Source organism: Convolutriloba macropyga, chromosome 5 (genome assembly GCF_964194025.1).
Source record: "Convolutriloba macropyga chromosome 5, txConMacr16.3, whole genome shotgun sequence".
Classification (NCBI taxonomy): Eukaryota; Metazoa; Xenacoelomorpha; order Acoela; family Convolutidae; genus Convolutriloba; species Convolutriloba macropyga.
Window position 1 is genome coordinate 11,827,840 of NC_134472.1, and position 26,470 is coordinate 11,854,309.

The 26,470-nt window shown below is 37.3% G+C and overlaps 2 protein-coding genes across 8 annotated transcripts in view; both read left to right on the plus strand.

Annotated features, from left to right (window-relative positions):
• LOC142339801 (type-1 angiotensin II receptor-like) overlaps positions 1-14,039 on the plus strand; it is a 41,504-nt gene extending 27,465 nt beyond the window's left edge. For all 7 annotated transcript variants that reach the window (XM_075390081.1, XM_075390080.1, XM_075390082.1 and 4 more), the window contains 4 exons: positions 4,678-4,919; positions 10,479-10,592; positions 11,408-11,539; positions 13,669-14,039. In XM_075390081.1, the coding sequence (XP_075246196.1) occupies positions 4,678-4,919; positions 10,479-10,592; positions 11,408-11,539; positions 13,669-13,917 (737 nt within the window). In that variant the 3' untranslated portion in view covers positions 13,918-14,039. The remainder of the gene's footprint in view (positions 1-4,677; positions 4,920-10,478; positions 10,593-11,407; positions 11,540-13,668) is intronic.
• Positions 14,040-18,470: 4,431 nt separating this feature from the next.
• Positions 18,471-26,470, plus strand: part of LOC142339141 (uncharacterized) — a 171,986-nt gene continuing 163,986 nt past the window's right edge. Inside the window, exons 1-2 of the mRNA XM_075388898.1 lie at positions 18,471-18,799; positions 19,891-19,986. Coding sequence (XP_075245013.1) covers positions 18,589-18,799; positions 19,891-19,986 — 307 coding nt within the window. The 5' untranslated portion in view covers positions 18,471-18,588. The remainder of the gene's footprint in view (positions 18,800-19,890; positions 19,987-26,470) is intronic.

The following is a 26,470-nucleotide window of genomic DNA, read 5'->3' on the forward strand; positions in this document are numbered from 1 at the left end:
GTCCAGCAATAATTGAGCAAGTCAATTTGGTTTGAGCAAAATTCCAGCGTAATTAATGAAGGCCATGCAAAAGTGGAGCTTGACAAATTGGCGCAATATAAAATTCAGATGTTAGCGAAAGTCGAGTTAAACTCATATCCTAGATTGTGGGTCGAGCACGCTCTTTGCAAGTGTGTTTGCAAGAATTTCTCTCTCTCTCTCTCTCAGACATTCTTTGTGGACATTGAATTCACAATTTACTATTTTAATTTGCAATTGTTTTAATGTGAAAAATTCTGGCTAACTTTCAGTCTAAAACTAAACTCGCGCAATCGGGTATTCAGAGCTGATCCTTTTGACTGAAGTTTCTGACACCCTTTTAATTTATGATCTCTTTACCCTCCGCACTTTGTCTTTGATGGACGTTGCCAAAAAATTGATAGGAAAGAAAAAAATTGATAATGATAAACTGCAAGCAGTCTAAACGGATACCGCAGCGATTCGAAATAGTTTTATAAATGATGTTTAACAATGAAATATATACATCGTTTTGCAAAATATGCAAGAAACAAGAATTGAACAAATCTCAAATTTAGCTGAAATTACTAACGAATTCTTTACACTAGTGTCCGCGCTCGATGAGGCTTAACTTTTTCGATCACCGAACATTGTTTTGGAAACGAAATCGTCAATTTTAGTCCAATTGTACTCCTTTTTGGTGGGTATGCTCCACACTTTAGCCACGAAAGTCTGGACATGATCGCACAAAAATCTGATGAACGCATTAAAGTCTGGACATGAACGCACGAAAGTCTGGGGAACGCACGAATGTCTGATGAACGCACGAAAGTCTGGCGAACGCACGAAAGTTTGGTGAACTCACGAAAGTTCTGGACATGAACGCACGAAAGTTTGGTGAACGCACGAAAGTCTGGTAAACGCACGAAAGTCCGTCGGACGCACGAAAATCTGGACATGAACGCACGAAAGTCTGGACATGAACGCACGAAAGTCTGGTGAACGCACGAAAGTCTGGACATAAACGCACGAAAGTCTGGTGAACGCACGAAAGTCCGTCGGACGCACGAAAATCTGGACATGAACGCACGAAAGTCTGGACACGAACCCACGAAAGTCTGGTGAACGCACGAAAGTCTGGACATGAACGCACGAAAGTCTGGTGAACGCACGAAAGTCTGGACATGAACGCACGAAGGTCTGGTGAACGCACGAAAGTCTGGACATAGGCACTTTCCGTCTGGGACGGTCTGGACATAGGCACTTTCCGTCTGGGACGGTCTGGACATATCGACTTTCCGTCTGGGACCTCAACCTGGGCTGAGTCGGAACAGCACGCTTACATTTACGTGGTAACTTGAATTGTTTGCAAAATATGTTCCCGTACCGAGCCCCCAGAGACCATCAGGCCTGATTCAGAAAAAAATCAGGCAAGGTCCCAGGCCTGATTCAGAGTCTGATCATGTCAAATACAAGGCTGCTAAGAGAACACTTCATATTCGATCTCTGAGGTTTCTATTGACAGAGAAAAATCAAGACTTGGGGGTCTCTGTCCAGAGAAATCCCAAGTCTTGGGTCTCTCTGCCAAGAAAAGGTCCAAGTCTTGGGTCACCCTGTGCAGAGTACAACCAGGACTTGGTGACCTCTTGGCAGGCAAGACACAAGACTTGATTTTTTCTGGACAGAGGGTTAGAATGGTGCATTTTCTAGGTCCATGGGCACTTTTAACATATGTTTGAGTACCCTAAAATACAAGTAAAGCAACTTCTTACTTCTATCATGGGGATATTTTGTAAATCAGTGAATGTCAAGAGAAGAAACCGATTCTAAGACTTGTCAGAGGAACCCAAGACTTGGATTTTCTCTGCCCAGAGAGGCCCCAAATCTTGGGGTGAAGTTCACGAATTTCACCTGCAAATGATAGAAAACGTGTAATTGGGCGCCAAATTTATAAAAAAGTTGCCCTCATTAAATTAAAAACATCGGATATTCATGGTGTCAACCTTAACTCTGCTCAGAGAAACCCAAGACTTGGGTTCTGCGCTGCCCAGAAAAACCCAAGTCTTGGCCTCTCTCTGCCCAGAGATATCTCAACTCTTGGCTCCGCTACCCAAGTCTTGGCATCTCTTTGCCAAGACTTGGCCTCTGGAAAATCTCTGAATCAGGCCTGATGAGCTCTGGGGGTTCGGTACGGGTCGATAAAAAAGATTTTTTGCCCCAGAAAAACGTCTGACTATATAATTTTACGAATCCACTCAAAAAATGCCAGGACTAAAATTTTTCTTAAAATTAAAATCGACTTACGAGTGAATAAGTTGCTTTCCTTAGAGGAAACTTTGACAGAGAACCAGAACAAAAACTTCAGAAGCACTAATAAAATCTTTCTTTTCTCTTTTTTTCTAGTTTAATCAGATTATTTTAATTTTTCAATGGCTATAAGTAAGTTTGACTCTTTATTGGAATGGAATTTTTCCAAGATTTTCTTTGTTCTTCTAAATATATGAGAAGTTGCGTCTCCGACGTGGTCCATTTATAAATCAAAGGCGGCTCATAGTAAGTTATATCATCCCAAGACTTTTAGTCCTTTTGTTTTGGCACACTTTGAGGCTGTACCAAGAAAAAGATCCAGAATAATCAGTGGGTAAAATTTAAGAAGAAGAATATTCGTGAAATAAAAAGCCAAACTCAGAAAACAACAGATTTGCAACCTGACATTTTTATGCACGGGAAGTTTTGAAAAAGCTACCAAAGAACTGTGAATTAAAAAACAACAGCCGTGGTTTTAGTCATATGTTTTTGACCCGAGTTGACCTAAAATTATTTTCTTCCCGCTTTAGAGAATACTGGGAAGCAGAAACGGAATAAAATTTACGTTACGAGATTTGAGATCGCATGCTTGAAAGATTGCAAGAAATATTTTTGGCAAAGACTGGCTGACTTTTTTGTTAAGCAAGCGAATCTTCATTATAAAAGCGGTATTGAAATAATCAAGAAAAAATTCGCCGCAATAGTCGGATATAGTATAATAATTTGTTTCAAGCTGCTGTCATTTGATCTAATATCTAGCCAGAGGTTTCCACGAAAAGCAAAAATTTGATCCAAAACTCAATAAAGTCAGTGACCGAACAAACCAATAAGTTTAAATTCTATGGTTTTTTGCATTATGATACTCTATACTTCTTTTGAGATAGGTATAACTATATGCAGTTTGTTTTAACTTCATTAGTATATGACCACAGTTAAAGCAAACTGGACCATGAAATGCATAAATCATTGCAAAAACAACATCTTTTCTGACTCCCCCACCATCCCCACCATTCAGTGCATAAAAATTTTACACCTCAATGATCGCCTGATTTCACCATTAGTAAACTGCACGGCCTAACTTAAAACTCACACTCGTTAGCAGAACTTGAAGCAAAATTCATTCCAAAAATTTTCAAATTGCGAAAGTAACCGCGCTATGATTTTGAAGATCGTTTGAATATGAAAAATTTCGAATGCCTGAATTTTGAGGTCGACCCGGGTCACCTATCATATCAAATGAAATTTTTATGAAATTTTGATTTTGAGATGTACAGGGATGATTATGAGATGTACAGGGATGAATGATCTTTTGGTCGCATACTAGGATTGTAATATAAGAAAGCGAGTATGTACGGTATGAAATCATTTATTGTTATTGTAAGAAATCAAAGAAAGTAAAACCCGAACCGAGGACTTAAAAATTGTCAATAAAGGTCTCAAAAGTCTGTCCCGGGTCGAGGAAAAATTGGAGTAAAATATGTAAGATAAGCGGTGAAAAGTTGTTTTTTTTGCAAATTTTGTACATAACTTTGCGGTGAAATGTGGCAAAATCTTGTAATTTCACTGCTATAGTAAGCAGTGAATTTACAAAAAATTACCGCATTTGACCTCCCTTACAAGCGTTTGAACACCTCACCTCCTGCATGTCATGCACTTCTTCTACCACTGCGCCATCTCTCACTAACTGTAGCAAAAGTATTTTTGTTTTGTATATAAATCAAATTCACCGTACTTTCTGTAAAACATGCGCGGTGATTTTTTTGTAAGATTTGCGATTTTAGCTGTGAAACTACATATTTTAGCGGTGAATTGTGGTGATTTTTTGTAAGTTCACCACTTACTCTGATGGTGAAATTAAATAAATTCTCGCTTAGAGAAAAGTAAATGTCGAAAAGATGTTAGATTAATTTTAGGGGGGGAGGGGGGTTAAATCTAACAATTCCTCCCTTACTCCCCATTAATTTCACCGCATTCACTGCTGATCTCACACAATTTTAAATTTTTTTTCTGAGCGGTGAATATATGTTAGTTCACCACTAAGTTAAGCAGTGATTTTATGTAATTTCATCCCAATCACCGCTTATCTCACATAATGTGGACAGTTTTTGCATTGCGCTGAATATGTGTAAATTCACCCCGAAAATCAGCGGTAAAATTAGGTTTTTTTCGCCGCATTCACCGCCTGAATTATTTAATTTCACCGCATTCGCCGCTTATCTTACATAATTTTGAGTTGAATGGCGGTGACACCTCGACCCGGGGGTCAGAGATTGTTTTGTGGTCAGCGCTCACTGCACATGAATAATGAAATATATCTTAATTGATCTTTATATTTCGTTTTAAATTGTTCATCAGAACATTAGGTTTTTTCAGCTGGATTTGTGCTATTAGCCACTGCGTTCGACCGAATGATTGCCATATCAAAACCAATTTGGTACCAGCAAAACTCCACCCCACACAGGGCCAAAATCACATCCATATCAATCTGGGCAGTCGTTGGGCTGTCGATGCTTCCCAATTTCTTCGAGTACGACTTGAATGGGTCCTACTGCAACTTCGTATATGATAACTCGCTGGGTATTCTCAACAATCTACAATTTGCTATCTATTACGAGGTAAACGTTATTTTATTTGTATCTTCTTCAAACTTGCTTGACACTTTATGATTGTGCAATTTTACAGTGGTAAAAATTTTGAGATATTCTTTTGTCCGAGACCTGCGTATGAACGTCCGGATCTTTTCCGTTTGTGCCCCCCAGTACATTATGCGTCCCCATTTATATATCACGTGCCATTACATAGTCCATCACTACGTAAAAATATGGCACGTGCGTCTGGGAGTGCAAATAATAAATCTGGGGGTGGGGGGGGGGGCACAAACGGAAATGATCCAATTTGTCATACCTCAGCGCAGTCAGGCCTTTTCTCAAATGTTTTTAGATCATATTCAGCTCGCTGCCTATACAATTTTAACAAATAATGGATATCGCGTAATGACAAGACCACCCTCGAAAAGATCGAGGCCAAAAAATATTGCGTTTTTTTCGTTCCAAAATAAAAGTTTTCATTGATGCTCGATCTTAAAGTATCCAGTTTACCGTTCGACAATGAAAGTGTCCTCAAAAATCAAGTCCTCCTCTTGGCTATCATAAATTTAAAGCATTTTCCAATTTTTCAATATTTAGTGTTACTAAGCTGTAGGAGAAATTGATACTCTCTAAGATGAGCACGATTTTCTTGTGAGATCTTGAAGTATTTTGTCAGACTCTTACAAGAGGATGCATTGATATACAAACTTTTTGAAATAATCTTGCAAGATAAAAATTCTTGTGTTACAAATCATCTAAGATAAATGTTCGGCCGACAGAAAACTTAAAAAAGTTAACTTACTGCACACAACAAAGATACAATTTAGCATACAACAAGCGTACAACAAGAATAAATCTTTTCCAAAAAAGTAGAAAAATTCTAGGCAAATTTGAAAAATACACTAATTTGAAGCTATAATCGGAAGGAAAATTGTAATTCATTCATTATAATCCTCCAAATTGAGTGTAATAAGAATACATAAAAAGAAAAAATATTACCAATTTGTTCTTCAGATCAGCATTTGCCACCAAATTTAGGAAAAGACCAAAACACTGTATTTCATGGCTAAAGGTCACAGCATAAGACAAAAGGACATGAAAGGACATTAAAAAATGTAACTAGGTAACCCTTGTCTTGAACAATGTTGCAAAGAGAGTCATTTATCTTATTTGATCGTATAATTAAAATGATAAAAATTTAAAATTATGTCCCAACCGATGTATGTTTCCTTGTAACCAAGCAGTATTATCTAATACTAACAAGTAAGTTTCCAATACTTATATTGCAAGTACAATGCCTATTTTGGAAGATCTTAAATGACAAAAGATAGTCTGCATGAATCCTGCAAGCCTGCTTTGCGGTCTGAAGAAAAAGAATCTGCAGAATGATCTGCAAGAAGCTTGCTTCGCGGTCTCTTCCTCTGACAGGGCCCAATTAAATCCATATCTTCCAATTTAAGGAGACATTTCCCGAGATTCGTTGTAGTTCTCTTTAACTATACAGCAAAAACATTTTTTGACAGGAAAATCACTTAAGTTTGTCTCCTCTTATGAAAATAGTTTTTCGTGGGGCGCAACCAACAATGGCTTTGTATGTGTTTTTAACAAACTTTTGAAACAAAAATTCTGGGGCATCAAAACTGTAGAACCTTTGCCAGGATAAGTGTGACATACAGTAATGACAAAAAAAAAATCGAGAATAATTTGCCTGAAAAAATTAAATTATTAAAACTGGTTTACGCTTTCCTCCTATTGTTTCAGCCAGTGAAAGAAGAGTCGCAAATTGGTTTGTTTTGGAGCCTGATTGAAAGACGTGACAATACGCTTGCTCTAAGGATGAATAATCAGCAATGATGAAATCAGTAGGACTGTTGTCAGTTTTTGATGTCGGTGTTAATTTGTTGCACGACTCTATTTTTAAGGCTTTAAAATTTTGACTGGCGACTCTTTTTAATTTTCATGAAATTTGTCAATGTCATTGTTGAAATTTCCTAAGAGAAATACGTTTTCGTTTTCGCCGGCTCTATGTTCTATTCAAATAGTTAAAGACTCCAGAAAAGGGCTAATGAACATTTTCGGTGGAATATAAGCGATTCCTACGTGCTTTTCGAAGTCAATTCGTTTTCAATTCGATTGTTCTCACAATTCAAGGTTTTTTTTTGAATAAATCGCTTCTGAGCAGGGGGTTGAAAATTGTAAAAAGCACAAACATAACTCATCCGCCCTTGTTATTTTTCTTGTCAGTTTTGGTTTAGCAATCTGCGTGGAAAAATGTAAATGAATCGGCATCAATATTTCCGAGATTATGGCTATGAAAAATCCATGTTCAACAAAGGTTCACTAAGCTCGTTGATGGTATTAGACCCAGTGTTCAATTTTAATCTCTTTGATGCGTTGCGTTTCTCAAATCTACTGAAAACAAGTTGGATGACAAATTTTAAAGTTCACTGGAAATGAATCAAATAAACGTTTTGAATTTCTCTAAGCTGGGTGTCTCTGGGCCTGGGTTTTCTGCATATCTTGAGAAAAATCTAGGTATTTTTTGGGAATGTATAAAATCGAACCAAATAGATAACTTATCGTTGAGAAAAAGCAGCAGTTTTTTGCTTCAAAGAACCAAAGAACCACTGCTGCGAATTTTCTAAATTGAATATGATAAAAACTGTAATAGTTTTGAAACGGAGATCTGTATGGCTAGAATTATCACTAAATAGAAAAAAGCTTTTTTGATTAATAGAGAACATGCGTTAAAAGATAAGAAAGTCTATCTTTTTTCAAACTTTCAATAAAGAGAGCTTTTTTTATGGCTGATAATGTTAAAAACCGTCACTGCGATAGCCTTTAACATTCACAGTACTTTAACACCACCTGCTGTATGGTTGAGGCCCATGCGATTGCTGTTGGTTTTGAAATATTGCAAAGGCTTTTTAACTACTTTAGACTCTGTAAAAAATAAGGGCGTCTTCCGTGGAAAAGGAGCTCCTGAAACCAACGTTATTGGGCGATGGAATACTGCTTTTGTTCAAATGTGAAATCATTTGGCTTAAAATTAGCTTCTCATAATCTTAGCAGGGCTCGCTAGTAACTGAGATTGCACTGTAGTTTTAAAAGTGGGGGAAAACCAATGCTCTTCAAAGCACCCATGGAAAAGTAATTGGACAATACATTGTTTAACAAGCATAATAATTTGTACCAGAAATTTTTGCAAACGTTTACCGCCCAGGCTGGAAATGTTGAAAGTCCGATTCCTTTATTTGGATTAGGTGTTCAAACAACACTTTGTACTTCCAGCACATTAACAAATCTAAAGAAAAAATTTCCGTTTCCCTTGAAGAGCTGGTAACAATTTTTTAAAGTTGATTGTTTTCTTTTAAGAGAAATAGGCACCAAGTTTCCAAAACCGATAACTGAAGAGATTTGATATTTTCCTAGGATTTGTTAAATTTTATAATTTTTTCTAATAACTCCTTATCTTTCTCTTTTTTCTAGTTCCGTTAATGATTTTCTATGTTTTTGATATCGGTGTTAGTTTGTTGCAAGAATCTATTTTTTAAGGCTTTAAATTTTTGACTAGCGACTCTTTTTAATTGTCATGAAATTTGTCAATGTTATTAATGAAATATCCTAAGAGAAATACGTTTTTGTTTTCGCTGGCTCTATGTTCTATTGAAATAGTTAAAGACTCTAGAAAAGGACTACTGAACCTTTTCTGTGGAATATACGCTATTCCAACGTTCTTTTCGAAGTCAATTTGTGTTCATTTCAATTGTTATCGAAATTCAATATTTTTTTGAAATAAATTGTTTCTGACCGGGGGTTGAAAATTGTAAGAAGCACAAACATAACGCATCCACCTTTTTTTATTTTTTCACGTCAGTTTTGGTTTAGCAATCTGCGCGGAAAATTGTAAATGAATCGGCATCAAAATTTCAGAGATTATGGCTATCCATTTTCAACCAGGTTTCACAAAGCTCGCTGATGGTATTTAGCCCAGTGTTCAATTTTAATTTCTTTGATGCGTTGGGTTTCTCAACTCTACTAAAAACAAGTTGGATGACAAAATTTAAATTTCACTGGAACTGAATCAAAGAAACGTTTGAAGCTGGGTGTCTCTAGGCCTGGGTTTTTCTGCATATCTTGAGAGAAATCTAGTTATTTTCTAAGTATTCAGGCTGAGAGTATTTATTTTTTGGAAACGTATAACATTGAACCAAATAGATAACTTATCGTGGAGAAAAAGCAGTAGTTTTTTGCTTGAAAGAACCACTGCTGAAAAATTTTTATATTGAATATAATAAAAAGAGTGATAGTTTTGACAAGGAGGTTTGTATGGCCAGAATTATCGCTTAATTTGAAAAAAAAAGCTTTTTTTGATTAATAGAGAACATGAGTTAAAAGATAAGAAAGTTTATCGTTTTCAATCTTCCAATAAATAGAGCTTTTATTATGGCTGATAATGCTAAAAACCGTCACTCTGATAGCCTTTAACATTCACAGTACTTTAACACCACCTGCTGTATGGTTGAGGCCCATGCGATTGCTGTTGGTTTTGAAATATTGCAAAGGCTTTTTAACTACTTTTCGAGCTAATAAAACAATTCGGGATGTAACTGGAGTAATACAGGTAAAAGCTGATTTTCTAAAAGTTATAGTCTATTTGTATAGTTTAGGTGAAGATTGTCATGATAGAGTACATTGTAGTTGCCCTTGTTGAAATTTGTAGTCAATTGGTTTAGAGGAAGCACCTTGTAATTTGAATGCTCTTAATTGTCACATTTCTTGTGCAACAGTTGATTGAACGCGTTTGTGATGGTTTTTATCTTCATTTTCAGGGTTCTATCAACCTAAATTGATCTCACAGATTTTCAACAAATCAGGGTTAAGTTTATTGCAACAAAGCTGAAGCAATTTAGGAAATTCTTTGAAAAGTTGCCCGCACTTTTGTTTGATTTGATAACATTGTTAGTGCCATTTTTGATGAGAAGTGCCATCTTTTCCTAATATTCGCTTAAGACTTTAATTTTTTACGGTTTGTGGAACCTCGATACGCACCTATTGATATGTCTTGATGAATCGTCGTCTTTGACTCGAGTTCTGCGCTAATACTCAACGGTAAATAAATTTTTGTCTGAGCATCTAGAGAATTGTTTTCAAATAGTCCAAACGTTCCTGAGAAGAACACACTTTTGAATAATATATGCTGATGTGGCCACTGCTGTCCTCTGAATATGAAGATAATCTTTTTCAAAGTTTGTAATAACATTCTTGATAAACTGTTCTTTTTCATTTATCTTTTTCATAAAAACACAATAGAGTTCCCACGTATGGGCTTTGGATAGACTCGTGAAGGCCTCTTGAGACATTTTTGGAACAAAATAGAAGCAGTTCAAGAAACATTTTTTAATCAAGGCACAGTATAGATAGATGTAATGTTGATGGCGATAGATTTATGACGTACCCAACGTGTTTTTGAACGTTGAAATTTGATAGACAATGTTTTTTTAGCTGCTATAGGTCATATGAATTTCCTGGAAGATTTCCGTCAAGTTTCCATTCATCAAGTGTCCATTCACTTGTTTGTTTCAGGTTATTTTCTACGGAGGATTCATCCTTCCTCCCGTAGCGATGGTCTTCATCAACATTGTCATCGTCTATCAACTCAAACGCAAATCAGAGACAGTGTCTCGTAGAGATAGAGAGGTAGGCAAATAATTGTCTATCGATTTATTTCATGCACTATAGTTCAGCAAAAAGTTGATAATATATTTGTTCAACTTACAGTGCCTATAATTTTTTGTGTAAAATAAGCTAATAAGGTGCAAGTTTTATTCAATCAAGTTTTATAAATATCTAGTTATCAGCTGACACAATTAACTAAAAACAACTAAGTTTTGAGCGGTGTTTACGGAAACAGTCGATTTTGGCAGATTTTTATAGGACGTGATCATTTTGACAATTTTCCAGAAATAATTTTTATGAGCTGTATCTTTTAAGGAAAAGACCTAAGCTGAGCGTTATTAAGGGGGACGCTATTTGAAAAGGTTGGCCAAACACGGTCAACATTTTTCCTGATGTTTTACGAATGAAAAACCAATTGAATTGTAAAAGGGCTTAGGCTTATAAAGCTGACCGATTAAAATATTTGCCCCTAGTTGCGAAAACTTAATATACGGTTTTTAATCATACGAAATCATCAGTATCTTTATTTTTAAAGGTAAGGGAAATTTGGTACCGTCGTTTTCTCCTACGTTTGAAACCGAACACACCAACGATTTCTTAAAGCTAACCTTACTAAATCTTTGTTACGTCATTTTTTCTCAGTCTTCTGGACTAAGGATCTTCAAAAATTTCGCAGTTGTTAATAAAAAACTGCAAGTGGTTATTGTTTGGCACTCTCAATTTTTTTATCTGGGACGACTTTTGAAAATATATTGGCGTAATATTTATCATTGCTATTATGCTCTAAAGTTTGAATATTTATTGAAAATTGAAGTATTTGATATTTGTGATTTCAGGTGACGATTTCTCTGGTGGTAGTATCATTGTGCTTCTGTTTGTGTCTTGGGGGTTTGGGTGTTCTGGCCAGACTCAGTCTCATGTTGGCTGACTCAGATCCCAGTCTGGCTAATCTCATCAACTATATCAGAGTAGGGCTAGCTCTTCTTAAAAATTTATTAAAATCATTTCAGGTTTCTCATAAATGAATGAGCTTTCTTTTAAGAGCAGATCATGTAATTTATGCTTCAACTATTGTTGCCGTGTTGCGACTCGAGTTGGCCCTTCTTAGGAACCATAAGAATCATATAGGGTTACATAAAGCCGATACTAAAATTTTTATAAGATCTTGCTATAGTAGCCCAGATTTTCATATGTGATTCTTATGTGGTAAATGACTCGAAAATAAAAAAAAATAAGTTCGGCAATTCTCCCAACATTCTTCTGATTTTTTTACTCATTTTTTTGTTTATGAAAAATGGGAACAGAATACTTTGAAAATGACATTTTACACACACGTACACACACACACACACACACACACACACACACACACACACACACATACACACACAAACACACACGCACAAAGAGTGAGAGAAAGAGAGAGAGAGAGAGAGAGAGAGAGAGAGACGCACGCACATACAGACACACACGCACACAAAAACACACACATACACACACCGCGATTGACCACCTTGACGATCATTGGAATTGGAAACAGCAAATAAAAAAGATGGATAAATTGACCACCTCTTATTTTTAAGGGTTATTAGGGCCAGATTTTAGGTGCAATTGTTTTATGACAGTAAAAAGAGAAAAAAACTATAAAATATTGGAGTTCTGTTGAAGAGAGACGATCGAGATGAAAAAATCAGCGCCAATTTTAAATAACCGACCAAACACAACTTGCCGGGAATATATCGCAACTGTGCTTTGATTACGTTTGTTTACGGCTCCTAGAAATTTATTCACTTAGCTTTATTTTTAATCCTTTGAATTAAAAAAAAACATTTTTACAGGTTTCGGGAATTACTGAAAAACTTTACAAATTGAACGGTTCGGTGGCTCACTACAAGCAAATAGTTTATCTAATTTGTGCGGTCCAACACTTCCATAAAGTGGCAAGTCCCCTTGTTTTTCTTCTAGCCGAGTACTATTCGTGATAGCGCTTATAAGAAATTTTGAGATAAATAAAACCAAAAATGCTGGGTGAACATAAAATGAAATGCTACCAATGCTCATTTTAAAACAATTATTACTATTTTTGTTTTTCGTGTGCTATTATTGTGAAAAGGCATTTCTTAGAGATACTAAAGTGGTTCATAGCGCATAAAATATGAAGCAGAACTTTGAGGGTATTAATTCGTAATCACCATGGTGATGAGCGGATTCAAATTTTGTAAGAATCATGCAAGATTATTTAAAACTTTTGCACAATTCAAGCAGAAAACAAATCTGGCCTATAGAATGAAGATGTCCGTACAACCCCCGGATGTTGGTGGCAGAGCAAATCAACGCTAAATCAGTCTGCAAGCATTCTGTTTTTTAGGATGACCAGTACTTAAGTCGTTTTAGGGTGACCAGTACCAGTTATTACCCGCCAACAAGGTTTTCATACAAACGATTCGAACTTCCGCGTGGGTATCGTTAACATTTAATTTGCGTAGCAAGCTGTAACCACTAAGTTTAGTGATAATTGCCTACAAGTTAACTTTTGTTTAAATAGTGTGTATAATACTAATGTAATTAGCAGTTATAAATTACAAAAATATGACATTATTCTGCTCAAACTTAATTTTGGTTACGAGAATTTTTCAGGCTCTACAGGATAATTTTAGGGCGAACTCAATAATCATAATGAAGAAAAACCACCCATAAAGAAACTTAAGATAATCTGGAGATGCAATGATTCAGAACTGAATTAAGTTTTTACTCTTGAAATGTGCTGGTTCAGCGCTGAAATGCTCTGAGACTCAAGTCCGGGCCTCTAAGAAGTGATTTAAAAGGGAATCCTCGCAGAAATCACAATCATGCATGATGTTTGCAAGATTTTGCTTTTCCAAAAATTACCGAAATAGTTTTTCGAGCATGTTTTTCATGAATATTGTTTTCATGAAAAATACTGAAAAGCGATTTAATAGGCACTTCTAACGTCAACAAAATTTTTGCCTAATTGATACAAAAAAAGTTCGCCCAATCGAGTTTTCGTCTATTTTCCCATTCCCCTTGATTCCACAGTCTTGCTCACATTTCGCTAAAATTTTGCCACCAATTTCAGAAACTGCCAGCTGTTATCAACAACTCGATGAATTTCTACGCGTATTTCCTGGCCAGTCGTTTCTTCAGAGAGACATTCTTCGAGGTCATGGGGTCACACAAGTTCATTCAGAGATGCTGCTGCTGTTGTTTCTGTCTGTGTGACAGAGGTCAGCGAAGGTCATCTCAATTATCCCAGAGGCAGAACAGTACGTGTCAAATTCCGATTGCTGGGTATAAGAAATCTGCAGTTACTACTATGGCCCTATGAAGGCTGAGTTTTGATTTTTTTTCATAACTGAAAGATATTGAGCATGATGTTAGTTTAGTTTGCAAGCTCATCTATATTTATGCTAGTCTATGTTAATAATATTAATTTATGTTCTACGGAAATCAATGTTTTCTTGAATTACAGATTGTGTCAGTATCCAAAACAAACCACGGATGAAATCGGCAGCAAACGTGTTCATACCTTCCCAGGATTGGGTTCGCATCCACGGTCACACATCATGGCCAGCGAGTCATACAAAATAAACGTGTGTGGGCGTGTGTGTGTGTGTGGGGGGGGGGGGCTGAGGAGTGCGCTCGAAATCGTCCTGATCCGGCCGTCCCAGACCGAAAGTGCCTCTGAGGAGACAGTCACAGACCGAAAGTGCCTCTGATTAGATTCAAAGTCAATCGACATTTTCTGTGCGCTCTAAGTGCGTTCGAATTCGTCTTTGATCAGGCTCAGTTGCGCTCGAAATTCTCTCTGATCGAAAATATTTGAGCGCAGGATTATCGACTATTTTGCGCTCGAACCGTTTATAATCCAACCGAGTTGCGTTTGAAGCCGTCTATGATCATACTCAAGCACGCTTGAAACCGGTTCTGATCAGAATCCAGTGTGCTCGAAATAGTCTGATCAGAGAACGATTTTAATTATCAACAAATCACTTAGTTTTGCTATAACCTATTCAATTCGTAAAAACTGATGTTTGCAGTAATATACTCAATATGGGAGGTCAGTTCTGAAAAAATTGTTAAGGAAAATGAATTTATTTTGTATACCGTGAGTTCATATTTCTGACTCAATGGATGAACTAATACTGTTTTCAATAAGAAAGATCTTGATCTACAGGTAATTAGAATCCTCTAAAGGGGCATCCGCTATTGCTATAAGCTAGACCCCTTGGTTTTGGTCAGAGCCAGCGGATTATAGATGAGTCTAATCTGAACGCTGATTTATTGCTGCCTATTGGCAGAGCCAATACTTCTGAGTGAATAAATGCAAAAAATCATTAAAAAATTTACTGGAAATTATCACTTATAAGATTCACCAGCGTTCCAAATCGTTTTTTTTATCAGACCCAGTTGCGCTGGAACAGTTTATAATCAGACCCAATTGTGCTCAAATCCCCACTAAAGAGATTCAAGTGCTCTCCTGCGCTCCAGGTTGCCCTGCAATTTTGAGCTCAAAATGGTCAGGTGTGCTACCGAAATGGTCTGATCAGGACAATTTCGACAGCACACCACAGCTATGTGGCTGATCGAAATCCAGAACTCCAGCCAAAGACACGAGAAAACTCTGCAGAAAACAGAATACATAGTGCTAAAAATGAGCGTTGGTGTAATTAACTGCTGATCTTTTGCAAGTATCAACATAGAATAGGCTGTTAAGCAAGCACTAAAATGAGTATGAAATAATGCGTTTTTCTTAGATAAGACAGTTTCAATTGATTAAGTGTAAATTAATACTGAACAAAAACCACAATTGTTTTCTTGCTTTCATAAAGAATCGAGAAACTAGGCATTGGTAATTTACCAGACGTTACAATACAAATTTGATGGAATCAATAATAGCTTTACAGTAAGCAGGCATAAGAATTGATTGTTCTGATTGTCTCTCTTTCTAATGTTGAACGCAGATGCAAAATCAGACATAGTTGAAAAAACGTGAAACCATATAATCTGTCGAAAATTGTTCTTTGATGCAATGTAAAGTATCAATTGCGTATTTTTTAAAACATAATCAGAAGATTATGCAATATGAGGTCAAAATTTTAGTTTTTTTAGTGAAACTATTGTGTGCCAAAATACTTTGATATTCAGTGTTGTTCCCCACAAATCATTGGTCCTTAAAAAGAAAACCCCTTTGTTGGTAGTTTTCTTATGCGAAAAACTGTTTTGAATCAAGAACATCTTTGGCTGAATTAGAAAATGATTTTGATTACAAAAAAAATTTCGACGTTAGAACACAGTGGTTTTGGAAAAACTGATAGTCGAAATACGTTAGTTTTGATTCCTTAGAGAAGTCAAAATCATCTGTCATTGGTTTTAAGTGGACCGGGTTTGATAATATTGACATTTTTTTTTAAAAAAAAACTAGACAAAAAAGTACTTGAGACACTTTATCGAACACAGCTGTGTTTGAATGGGTTGCCGTTATAAATGATGTCTTCAATTGTAGCATACAGCCAAAATCTAATTATCACGCTCCCAAAAAAAAAACAATTTTTCTTCTTGTAACAAAAAAACCTTCAAGATTACTTAAATGAATTGATAAATTTGATTTAATTGCATGATTTAAGTTCAACCTGGCACCTGATCAGGGAATCTAGTTTTTTGCGATTAATAGAAGTCTAGGAGCATGCCGCTTCAACCTTATTTTTAATCTATAACGTTATGAAAAATAATTTTGATCCATTTGGCCACGGTCAGACCAATCGCGACAATAAACAACCATGAGCAATTTGTTGCACTTAACATACTCACCAGCTCGTCTTGCTCCTGTTTGCTTTTACTTCATCTAAAAGTTATGACCAGATAAAAATTTTCTTAAATAAGCATTACTCGCAAAACTGTTCAAAGTATAGTTCTTAAAAACTTCATTCATAACTTTTTCAGAAGAAATAATATTTTATCTGACTATTCAACACTTTTCCAAAGTCTTTTGCTTTCCAGACAAATTAACAAAATAGGCGGCGTTTTCACATCAACAATTTTGAGTTTTTATGTTATCACAAACCCTATATGTTTCGATATTTGTGAAGGGGTTGCTCCATTTCGTTCTCAACACTTTTGTTTGTTTTATTAGAAAAAAAAAACAATCAGAATTTTACTTAATTTGGATTCCGTGTACCGATACAGATAACCATATCAAAAACCCTTGTGTCTGATTTAAGAGAAAGTCTTTCATGTAAACATAAACTTGATGTAGGTCTTTGCATTTGCATTCTGATATAATATCAGAAAAACTTTGTAACCTGATTTAAAATCTACAATTAAGACAATGGTCTGAACACTTTGGGAGAATTTTAGAACCCCTTTTTTAATTACTATTTAATAAAACTTTAATTGCAGCAGACTTTTAAGGTTGAAGCAGCATGCTCCCAAAAACATCACAGTTCTAAATATTTATGTTTTGTTGAATTTGCTATACCTTCTTGTGCTTGTGCATTAATCTGTTTTGTTCATTCACTTCATTTAAAAGTTGTGCCGACAATATAATAAAATTTTAAACAAACATAGTTCATAAAACTCAGTTTAAATAAAGTAATTCAAAATGTTCACCAAGTTTTTTCCGAATATATAACTTTCTTTGTTTCGATTTGCTATCCGCCAGTTTTAGAAAACATGACATTGAATTTGAATTGAAGTTTTCTCTGCAAAGTTTTTTTACACCCTTAAAAATTGTTAATGTTTTTCCTTTACTTTGTGGAGGTCCTCTCACAAATTTTGCAACACTTTAGCAGTTTACTTTAAGAACTTCTAAGAGCTCTATTCATTGCATCTCCAGGCGATCAGTGCATTATCGATCCGTCTTTGGCACTTTAAGGATTAGACTTTTGTCAGACATAAAATATGGAGTTCGTTAGTGTGATCAGAATCTCACATTAACGCACGCACGCCTCTATCTGTGTTCTAAGTCCTGGTCCGAACTCTTTTTGGTTTTGAACGTCGAGTGTTCTCAAGATAAGGATAAAACCCCAAGCAAAGTTTCTGTATCCAACAAAAATACCTCTTCCTGTTTTGAGTGTCTGTTTTAAAAGAGCAAAGAGGCATATGTTTATGAAAGAGTATCATAAATAGAGCGTCACAATTCTGCCAATTTTGACGAAAACTTATACGTGTTTATCCCGAACAACGAAATATTTCCATTCTAAATTTGCTGTGTTAAGATTATTAAAATAAAGAGTAACACGAGTGCGGTCCTTCTGTTTTCTTTTATTTTTAAGTTTCTACTTTCATGCTCGACAATATAATTGTACTTGTTCAACACTTCATGAATAATTCTTTTATTGACAAGAGGTTCATTCTTAAATTGTTTCTGTTTTTCTCTGCCATTTTTAAACTAAATTTAGTCTCAATTGTTTCGGTGTTGGAAAATTAAGGTCGCCCAAAAATTGGAATGAATTATTTAAACATCTTTTTGAAACGGAGAAACTTCGGCGCTTGTTAAAGATTTACGACAGAAAATATCTCTAAGGTCTTGTATTTCAATCTATCCATATTATTTATCTATAATATAAATCTTATAATATACATCTGTAACTTATAATATACATCTATACCATCTATGAATCTATATACAGATCTTATCTGATCAAAAACCACGGAAAAATTTTCTTAGACCCAAAAGTTTTGTAGTTAATTATTAATAACCAGATTCTCCTGTAAAACATGTTGGGTCATCGAACTCAAGTACACATGCAAACTTTATCAGTAAAAGAAAATTAACATCAGCTGTGGAAATCTTTCTTTGTCTGTCGCATTAATATTTATTTTTCACAGTTTTAATTATTTATGGCCAAAAATTAAAAGCTTGTTTATTTTCTTCCTTATTTAAAAACGTATCTGTTGGTCATAAGAGTCTAAAACATTTTTATTCAGAGTTGGCAAAAATTATTCCGAGGGCTCCTAGATTTTTACGTGTAAGAAGGTTCTGTTCAAAAAAGTGACAATGGAACGAAGGCAGCGCTTTATAATTTCCGTCTTTATTGTTTTATTGACAACTGTTATTCTGGCCCCAAATTTTTGTCAAGCAAGCAGAGGTGGAGGGCGCACGGGCTCTGGATCCGGGGGATCAGGTGGATCTGGTGGATCTGGAGGAGCAGTTGGATCTGGTGGATCTGGTGGACAAGGTGGATCTGGTGGATCAGGTGGACGAGAAGGTTGTGAACACAATGCAGTGTATGCTGCGCTGACACAAAATTTGCAATTTTTAAATTTTCACAGTGGAAAGAACGAACAGGCCAAGAGAAAGTTGCAGGATTCTTTCGCAAAAATTAGTTAATTAATCGAAAGTTTTGGAACACTACTTAATTAGAGCTGTTATGGAATGTTTTGGCCAAAAATTTTGAATTTTTTGTGACGATTAGAGACAATATTGATCATATATATTTTCTTTAATTTACAACACGACAAGTACAATTTTAAATGATAAGTTTCCGCTTAAATGGATTGCTGATTTTTAGGCTTTTAAGGCATCGATAATGTAAAAACTTGTACATCATTTTAGTTGGGAAGAAGAGAACTAGCTCTTTATTTAGCGTTGTTAATTCTTGACGGATTCCATCCAATCTTATAATTTTGATGTCCACCGTGTAGTTATGAGCATGGTTTTGGTTGTAAATGTGTTTATGATCTCGAACTTATTCAACATTCGAATTCTGCTCAAAGCAGAAAAACACTTTAAATGGAAGCTGAAAACACACGTCAGACTGGCACGTTCAAGTTTTAGTTTTGAATTGCCTGATTTCTGCAGAGCCAGACATTCAAATGCTGAAGTTCACTCTATACCTAGCCATGATTTGATGAAAATGCCCCCAACTTAACTTAAAGCTTGCAAAGTACATGTTTTAAACACAGAAACTAAATTGATCACGTCTAAATTCTGGTAAAAGATCTCAATCCTTCACGCGGTCGTCGATAAACTACAGTACTTCTCAGTGATTTCAAGTAGGATCACGTTGTCTATAGATTTTAGCCTCTTTTTCATTGTAACATACAAGAGAAATTACAAACTATACAATTGAATTTGTTCACGTCGCCTATCATCTTCATTTTCCAAGAGCGATTCAGACTCATGTTCGAGTGATTCTGGTCGTCTGTCTGTTCCGAATGGACAAAGAGCTCTGTTGATTGTTAAGGCTATCACAGTTCCTGCTCTAATTTTGTTTTCTTGCAACAACAAAACATAGTGACGAAAAATAACCAGAAAAGCTCAGAGAGGCATATCAGCTTTGGTACAAAAACTTTTCAGGTGGCTCTGGCTCGCCCCCTAACACCGATAATCGTCAGGGTCAAGGAGGAGGAGAGGGTCAAACTGCCAGAGACGTCCTGAGCGATCTTTCCCAAGGTATTATAAAGCTTCATTTTTGTTCACGCATGCATAGGAAATCGTAATGTGGCCATAATATTTACATATTTACATATTCAGTCAAGTAGCCTCCAGATTGTGCTGATGATCATCCCACCCAGACAATAATAGGCTAAGATTAGGCTTTACATTTTATTCAGAAGGACCCGCTTGTTGGAGCTGAGCTTAAGGAATAACAAGCTTGCGTAGTTGGGGAAAATAGAAACAAAACACTTTCTGTTGTCTTAGTCTTTTAATAGTTATAGTTCTAGTTCTAGTTACAGTTTGTCACGTGAGAAAAAAAAGAAAAAGGGGGAAATAAAAAAAGCAACACACAGAACGCAACGTAGTAGCCGCAGAAAACGGCTGAAAGTATAACTCAGCAAAATATTGCAAAACAAATTGTCTTGAGCAGTAAATAACGTGTTACTGTGTCTTGAACTAGAAATATTCCTGAGCAGTAAATTGTTACTGTGTCTTGTATTCAAAATAATATTCTTGAGCAGAAAATTCTGTTACTGTGTCTTGCATCAACGAATTATTGGAGCTGAAATTCAACTGTTACAACCCCAACTTCTGGTATTCACAACTTGTGAGTACAAACAGCAAAAGCCAACTTAAGTTTAAATTTAAATATTTTTGCACAAACAGGTCTTAGACATATATCTTTGTCTTCGATTTGTTTTTTCTATCGGATTGAACTGGTATACATAAAGAGATCCCGTAATGTGTGATCTGTAGCAATCCAGTTCAAATTGATAGTTGAAAAAACTAAGATCAGCGAATAGTTACGAACTAAAATAGTTAATGCAACGGTAAGTACAGCAGAGCGGATATACAATTACAAAAGCGAACTGCATAAACGAAGTATCCGGACAGATTTTGTAACCACTCAGAACGAACTGGGCGGTGTAAAACTTTCTTTGTGAAACACAAGGAGAGCAGCCGTTACATTTGGTCCGCCGACCTGGACAGTGGAATAAACTGCTGTCCAATCCAACAGTCGAAGTGACGAAGTCATCGACGAACGAGAACAAAACTCAACGAGCAAATCAACAACGCAAAGCCAATTAGGCAAAGTGCATTAGAAGTTGAATAGCAAGGCTTAATTAAAGCAAATAAACAAAAGGTACTGTAGAGATTCAAGCTGCAGTCCCAAAGTACAAACGCAGTGACTCCGTCACAGAGTCAAGACATTTTGCAGAGACAGATTAGCAACTCCAAAAAACAAATCGAAGCAAAAATTCAGGAGGGCCAGGAACTAATCAGAAACAACGATAGATCAAGCAAACTCAAGACCATCTATAAACAGGTGCTGAAACCTGACGACTCTCTTTGCATTCTTAACCGAAAGCGAGCAAATTTTCTTCGTGATTCTGAATTGTTTGAACGTTACGAAGCCGAACGACTAAATTTCTTACAAAAATTAAACGCAGACTGGTTACCATACATTCACGCGAAACAAACATGACGGATCAACAGAATCAAACCGCACAATTGACAAGCGATGCAGAACCAACTGCCGCTAAGTCTTCACAATTTGCTGTAGGAGTTTTTCAACAAAATGCTGAACATGGAAACCCAAACAAAGACAACTATTCAAAGACCTCCTCTGATAAACGAGCTGAAAAAGCAGTAAAGCTTGCGGCTCTAGAGAAAGACTTTGCATCAAAATTGAGGTTGAAGAAAATAGAATTCGAATTGAAAAGGAAGGAGCTTGAAATGGAGATGCAACTTTTTGAAGAAGGAGCACTGAAACTGCAATACGAGAAAGAAGCTCTTGACGCAAGAGCACCAGAATCTGATGACAGTGCAACCCCTAGTATTCGAAGTAGATCACCATTCAACTGGAAAACCCCGAAGCATAAAGATGTTTCCAGTTGGCTCGATAACTCGGATAAATTCTCCAACTTGCACGATCATAGTTTCGAGCGTGCGAAAACCAGGATCGACAACAATTATCCCAGGGTAAGCTTCAATCGCGAAGGTGTACTTAAATCACGGTCACCAAGTGGAGAGCGTGCCAGCACAGCCCGGGAACAAGACAAATTTAAGCGTAATAACCCAAGCAGTAGTAGTCAGCTTCCTAAGTTGAAGTTGAGTTCATTCGACGGAAACCCCTAGAGTGGCCGGAGTGGTCGAATATGTTCAAAGCAACGGTTCACCATCGCGATATACCCAACTTAGAGAAAATGAGCCACTTGAAAACCTTGTGGACAGGTAAAGCAAAGTCAGCTATATCAGGAATGGGCTATTCGGGAGAGTTCTATGCTCAGGCGTGGGAACTCCTGGGACGGAAGTTTGGGCGACCTTACTTAATTGTCGACGCTCAGCTTAACACATTGCGCAAACAACAACCAATTCGATTGCACGACTCAACGGCTATAATTAATTACTCAATAACAATCAGCAACCTAGTTAATGTACTGAAGCAATACAACTATGAAGGCGATCTGCAATCAAGTTCAACACTGCAAGTGACAATTGAAAAACTGCCCCCAAATTTGAAAGAAAAGTGGTTCTTCTTCGTTGACGAGTGTCAAGAAGATAGACCCGATCTCAATCTCCTTGAAAAATGGTTAGCTCGAATGGCTTTTGTCCATGAAGGAATGCCATCAACCAAGAGCGAACGGAAGGAAGATGATCGCCCAAACGCTAAAAAGGAAAAACGATTCTCAAAATCGTCAAACGTTACTGCGAGTTCGAATGCGAACGAAACGAAGCAAATGCAAAACAACAACTGCCCACTAGCGGATGGCACTCATAAAATATGGAACTGTCCAATATTTAGGAATATGAATATCACCGATCGCTATGCAGCAGTGAGAAAAGAACGTTTATGTTATGGATGTCTGGGGAAAGGGCATGCAATCAAAGATTATAAAGTCATTCATCGATCAAAGTGTCAAGGATCAACTACAAGCCAAAGGCACGGACGTTACCTTGAACATAGCTGGCATACATTGGACGCAAGATTTGAGGACAGAGAAAGTTCCTATCACAATAAAAGGACTAAATTCAAAGGTGCATTCAGTTGAAGCGTTTGCACACCCATCAATCTCGTTGGGAAACACAATATGCGATTACAGGGAACTGAAGAACAAATTCAGACACCTGAATGTTCTCACTAACAGAGCATTCAACCTGATGGAAGTAGGCATCATACTTGGACAGGATGCCTACGAAATCCAACGTCCATTGGACTATAAGATTGGAACACGAAGTGAGCCTTTCGCTGTCTTAACAGAATCAGGATGGGTAGTCAGTGGTCCCATGACAGGCAAGAAAAGTCAAAACGTTTGTCATTTCGCCTTCACAGAAGATGTGAAAGTGGCAGAAAATATCCAATCATGGTGGGACATAGAAACCTATGCTTCCAAAATAAATGTTGTAAGTCAATCAAAGAAAGAGCAGCAAGCTCAGAAATCTCTAGAGAGCACGACAAAGTTTACAGGCGAGCGGTACGAAGTGGGCATGCTCTGGAGTGAACCAGAACCCAATCTCCCAAACAACTACGGCTCAGCCCTTGGTCAGCTCTACTTACTGGAACGAAGATTCCAACGAGACCCAAATTTAAAAGAATTGTATCAACAGTCAATTGATACAGATGTTGAAAAAGGATTTGTGAAGATCCTTAGTAAATCGGAAGTCAAAGGCACTTTCGGAAAGGAATGGTATTTGCCACACCATCCAGTACTAAACCCCAACAAACCGGGTAAAGTTTGCCGTGTTTGCAACGCTGCAGCAAAATACAAGGATGTATGTCTAAATGACAAGTTGTTAGCCGGACCCGATCTACTACACGGATTGATCGGAACAATATTCAGATTTCGAGAAGGACCAATTGCCCTAACCGCAGATATTGAATCAATGTTTTTGCAAGTGCAATTTCCTGAACGGGATAAAAGCTGCTTGAGATTCTTGTGGCGACCAACAATGAACGAACCTGTGCAAATATACGAGTATCAACGTCATGTTTTCGGAGCAAAGAGTTCACCAACATGTGCCAACTACGCTCTGAAGCGAGTAGCGATCGATAACGAGGACGAGTTCCCAATTGCAGCAAAAACAATCCAAAACAATTTCTACATGGACGATTTCATCAAGTCAGTCGAAACACCTGAGGAAGCAATCAAGGTTTTCAAACAACTGCAACCTCTTCTCTCAAAACATGGATTTGAACTGAAGAAGTGGATCACCAACAGCGACGTGGTAACCAACGCAATCCCAGAGGAGTTAAGATCAATCAGCAAAATAAAGCAGGTTGAAGTAGAGCCCAGCCAGGAAGGGTCATCAGTGCTTGGGCTTGAGTGGACGATTACCGATGATAGTCTACAGGATTGTAGAGGTACAAGCAAAGAAGTTGAGACCCCAATCACCCAAAGGAAGATCTTATCTCTAGTTTTTTCAGTGTTTGATCCTCTTGGACTGTTTGCACCATTCAGTGTCCATATGAGACGACTCCTGAAGAGCATCTGGACCAAAAATGGACAACATTGGGACAACTCAGTAGAACCTAACGAAGAAGAAGAGTTTCTGAAGTGGAAGGCGCAGCTTCCAGAAGTAGCGGAAACCAGCATTGATAGAAGATACTTCAGCACAGCCAAGGACAAATGGGAACTTCATGTGTTTGCCGACGCATCTGAAGATACAATGTGCGCAGTGGCATACCTACGTTCAAAGCCCAAAGAATACTCAGCAGACTTAGCATTTGTAATCGGAAAGTGCAGAGTCGCACCGATGCGACACCTTTCCATACCACGCTTTGAACTACAAGCAGCAGTGATGGCGGTGAGACTTAAAGAACAGATAGTGAAGGAACACGAATCGAAGATTCAGAGTTGCAACTTTTGGTCAGACTCCACTACTGTTCTGCAATGGATTCATAGCTCCCACCGTAAGCAACAGGTGTTTATTGCAAACAGAGTGGCTGAGATTTTGGACATAACTAATGTTTCACAGTGGAATCATGTGAGTGGTATTAACAATCCAGCTGACATCGGGACACGAGCGATCAATGTTGACGAACTTAAGAGAAGTGAATGGCTCACTGGGCCGGCCTGGTTGAAACAACGAGAGAACGAATGGCCTGAACAGTTGAATTTAACATTTGCTTCAGACGAACAAAACGACGAAATGGTCTTCTCAGCTAAGGTTGAAGAGAAGAAGCCTTTGATTCAGTGGGAACGATTCAGCAATTACAATCGACTAGTAAATACAATGGCATACATACAGCGTGTATTCAAAAAACACAAACCGGCAACAAAAACAATAAGTGTTGAAGAAAGAGAGGATGCACAAGCAAGCATCTTCAGACTACTGCAGCAAGAACAGTTTACTGAAGAGATGAAATCTCTCAAGACTGAAAGGGAAACTCCAAAAAACAGCAAAATCCTCCAGTTTTCACCATTCATAGACCAGCAAGGACTTATTCGTGCTCAAGGCAGAATAGGTAAAAGTCAATTGAGCTTCGAAACGAAGCATCCAATACTGTTACATTGGAAGCACCATGTAGTTGAATTACTCTTGCAAAATGAACATAAGAATAATCATCACGAAGGTACTGAACTTGTCAGAATCATAGTTCAGCAGAAATTCTGGATCCCAGGCATACGAAATGCTTTGAGATCGATCAAAAACAAATGCATTAGATGTCGAAAGGGAAGAGCCCAAACAAAGGCACCAGTAATGGCAGATCTACCTGAAGAACGTTTAGTTGCATCAACAGTGTTCTCGAATGTGGGTGTAGACTATTTTGGACCATTCACAGTAAAGATTGGTCGAAGAAACGAAAAGCGCTGGTGCTGTCTATTCACATGCCTTACTGTACGAGCGGTACACATAGAGATTGTACCAAAACTAAACCCTGATAGTTGTCTGAACGCAATTATGAGGTTCATTGCACGAAGAGGCAAACCAGTCAAAATGATTAGCGATAACGGGACAAACTTCGTTGGAGCTGAAAAAGAACTGGCAGAGTATATAGCAGCATGGAACAGGGTGCGAATTGAAGAACATCTGATTCAACAAGGTATCAGATGGAAGTTCAACCCACCTGCAGCACCACACTTTAGAGGAGTGTGGGAAAGACTGGTTGGGAGTTGAAAGAAGGCAATGTACGCAGTGCTGGGCAATCGATCAGTCACGGAGGACGTTCTGTCAACCACGATGTGTATTGTTGAACAGACGCTGAATGCTAGACCGATGACACAAGTCAGTTCTGATGCTACCGATTTAGAAGCTATTACTCCAAACCATTTCCTACTTGGCAACAAGAACATTTGTTTACCGTATCTATCAGGTGCAGAGCAATTTGCTGATCATAGAAAGCTCTTTCGACAAACACAAGCTTACGCAGCCCTCATCTGGGACAGATTCCGTAAAGAATACTTGCCAACGTTGAATAGTCGAAAGAAATGGCAGACCACAACGGACAGAAGTCTTCAGCAGGGTGATCTTGTGTGGTTAGTGGAAGACAGTGACA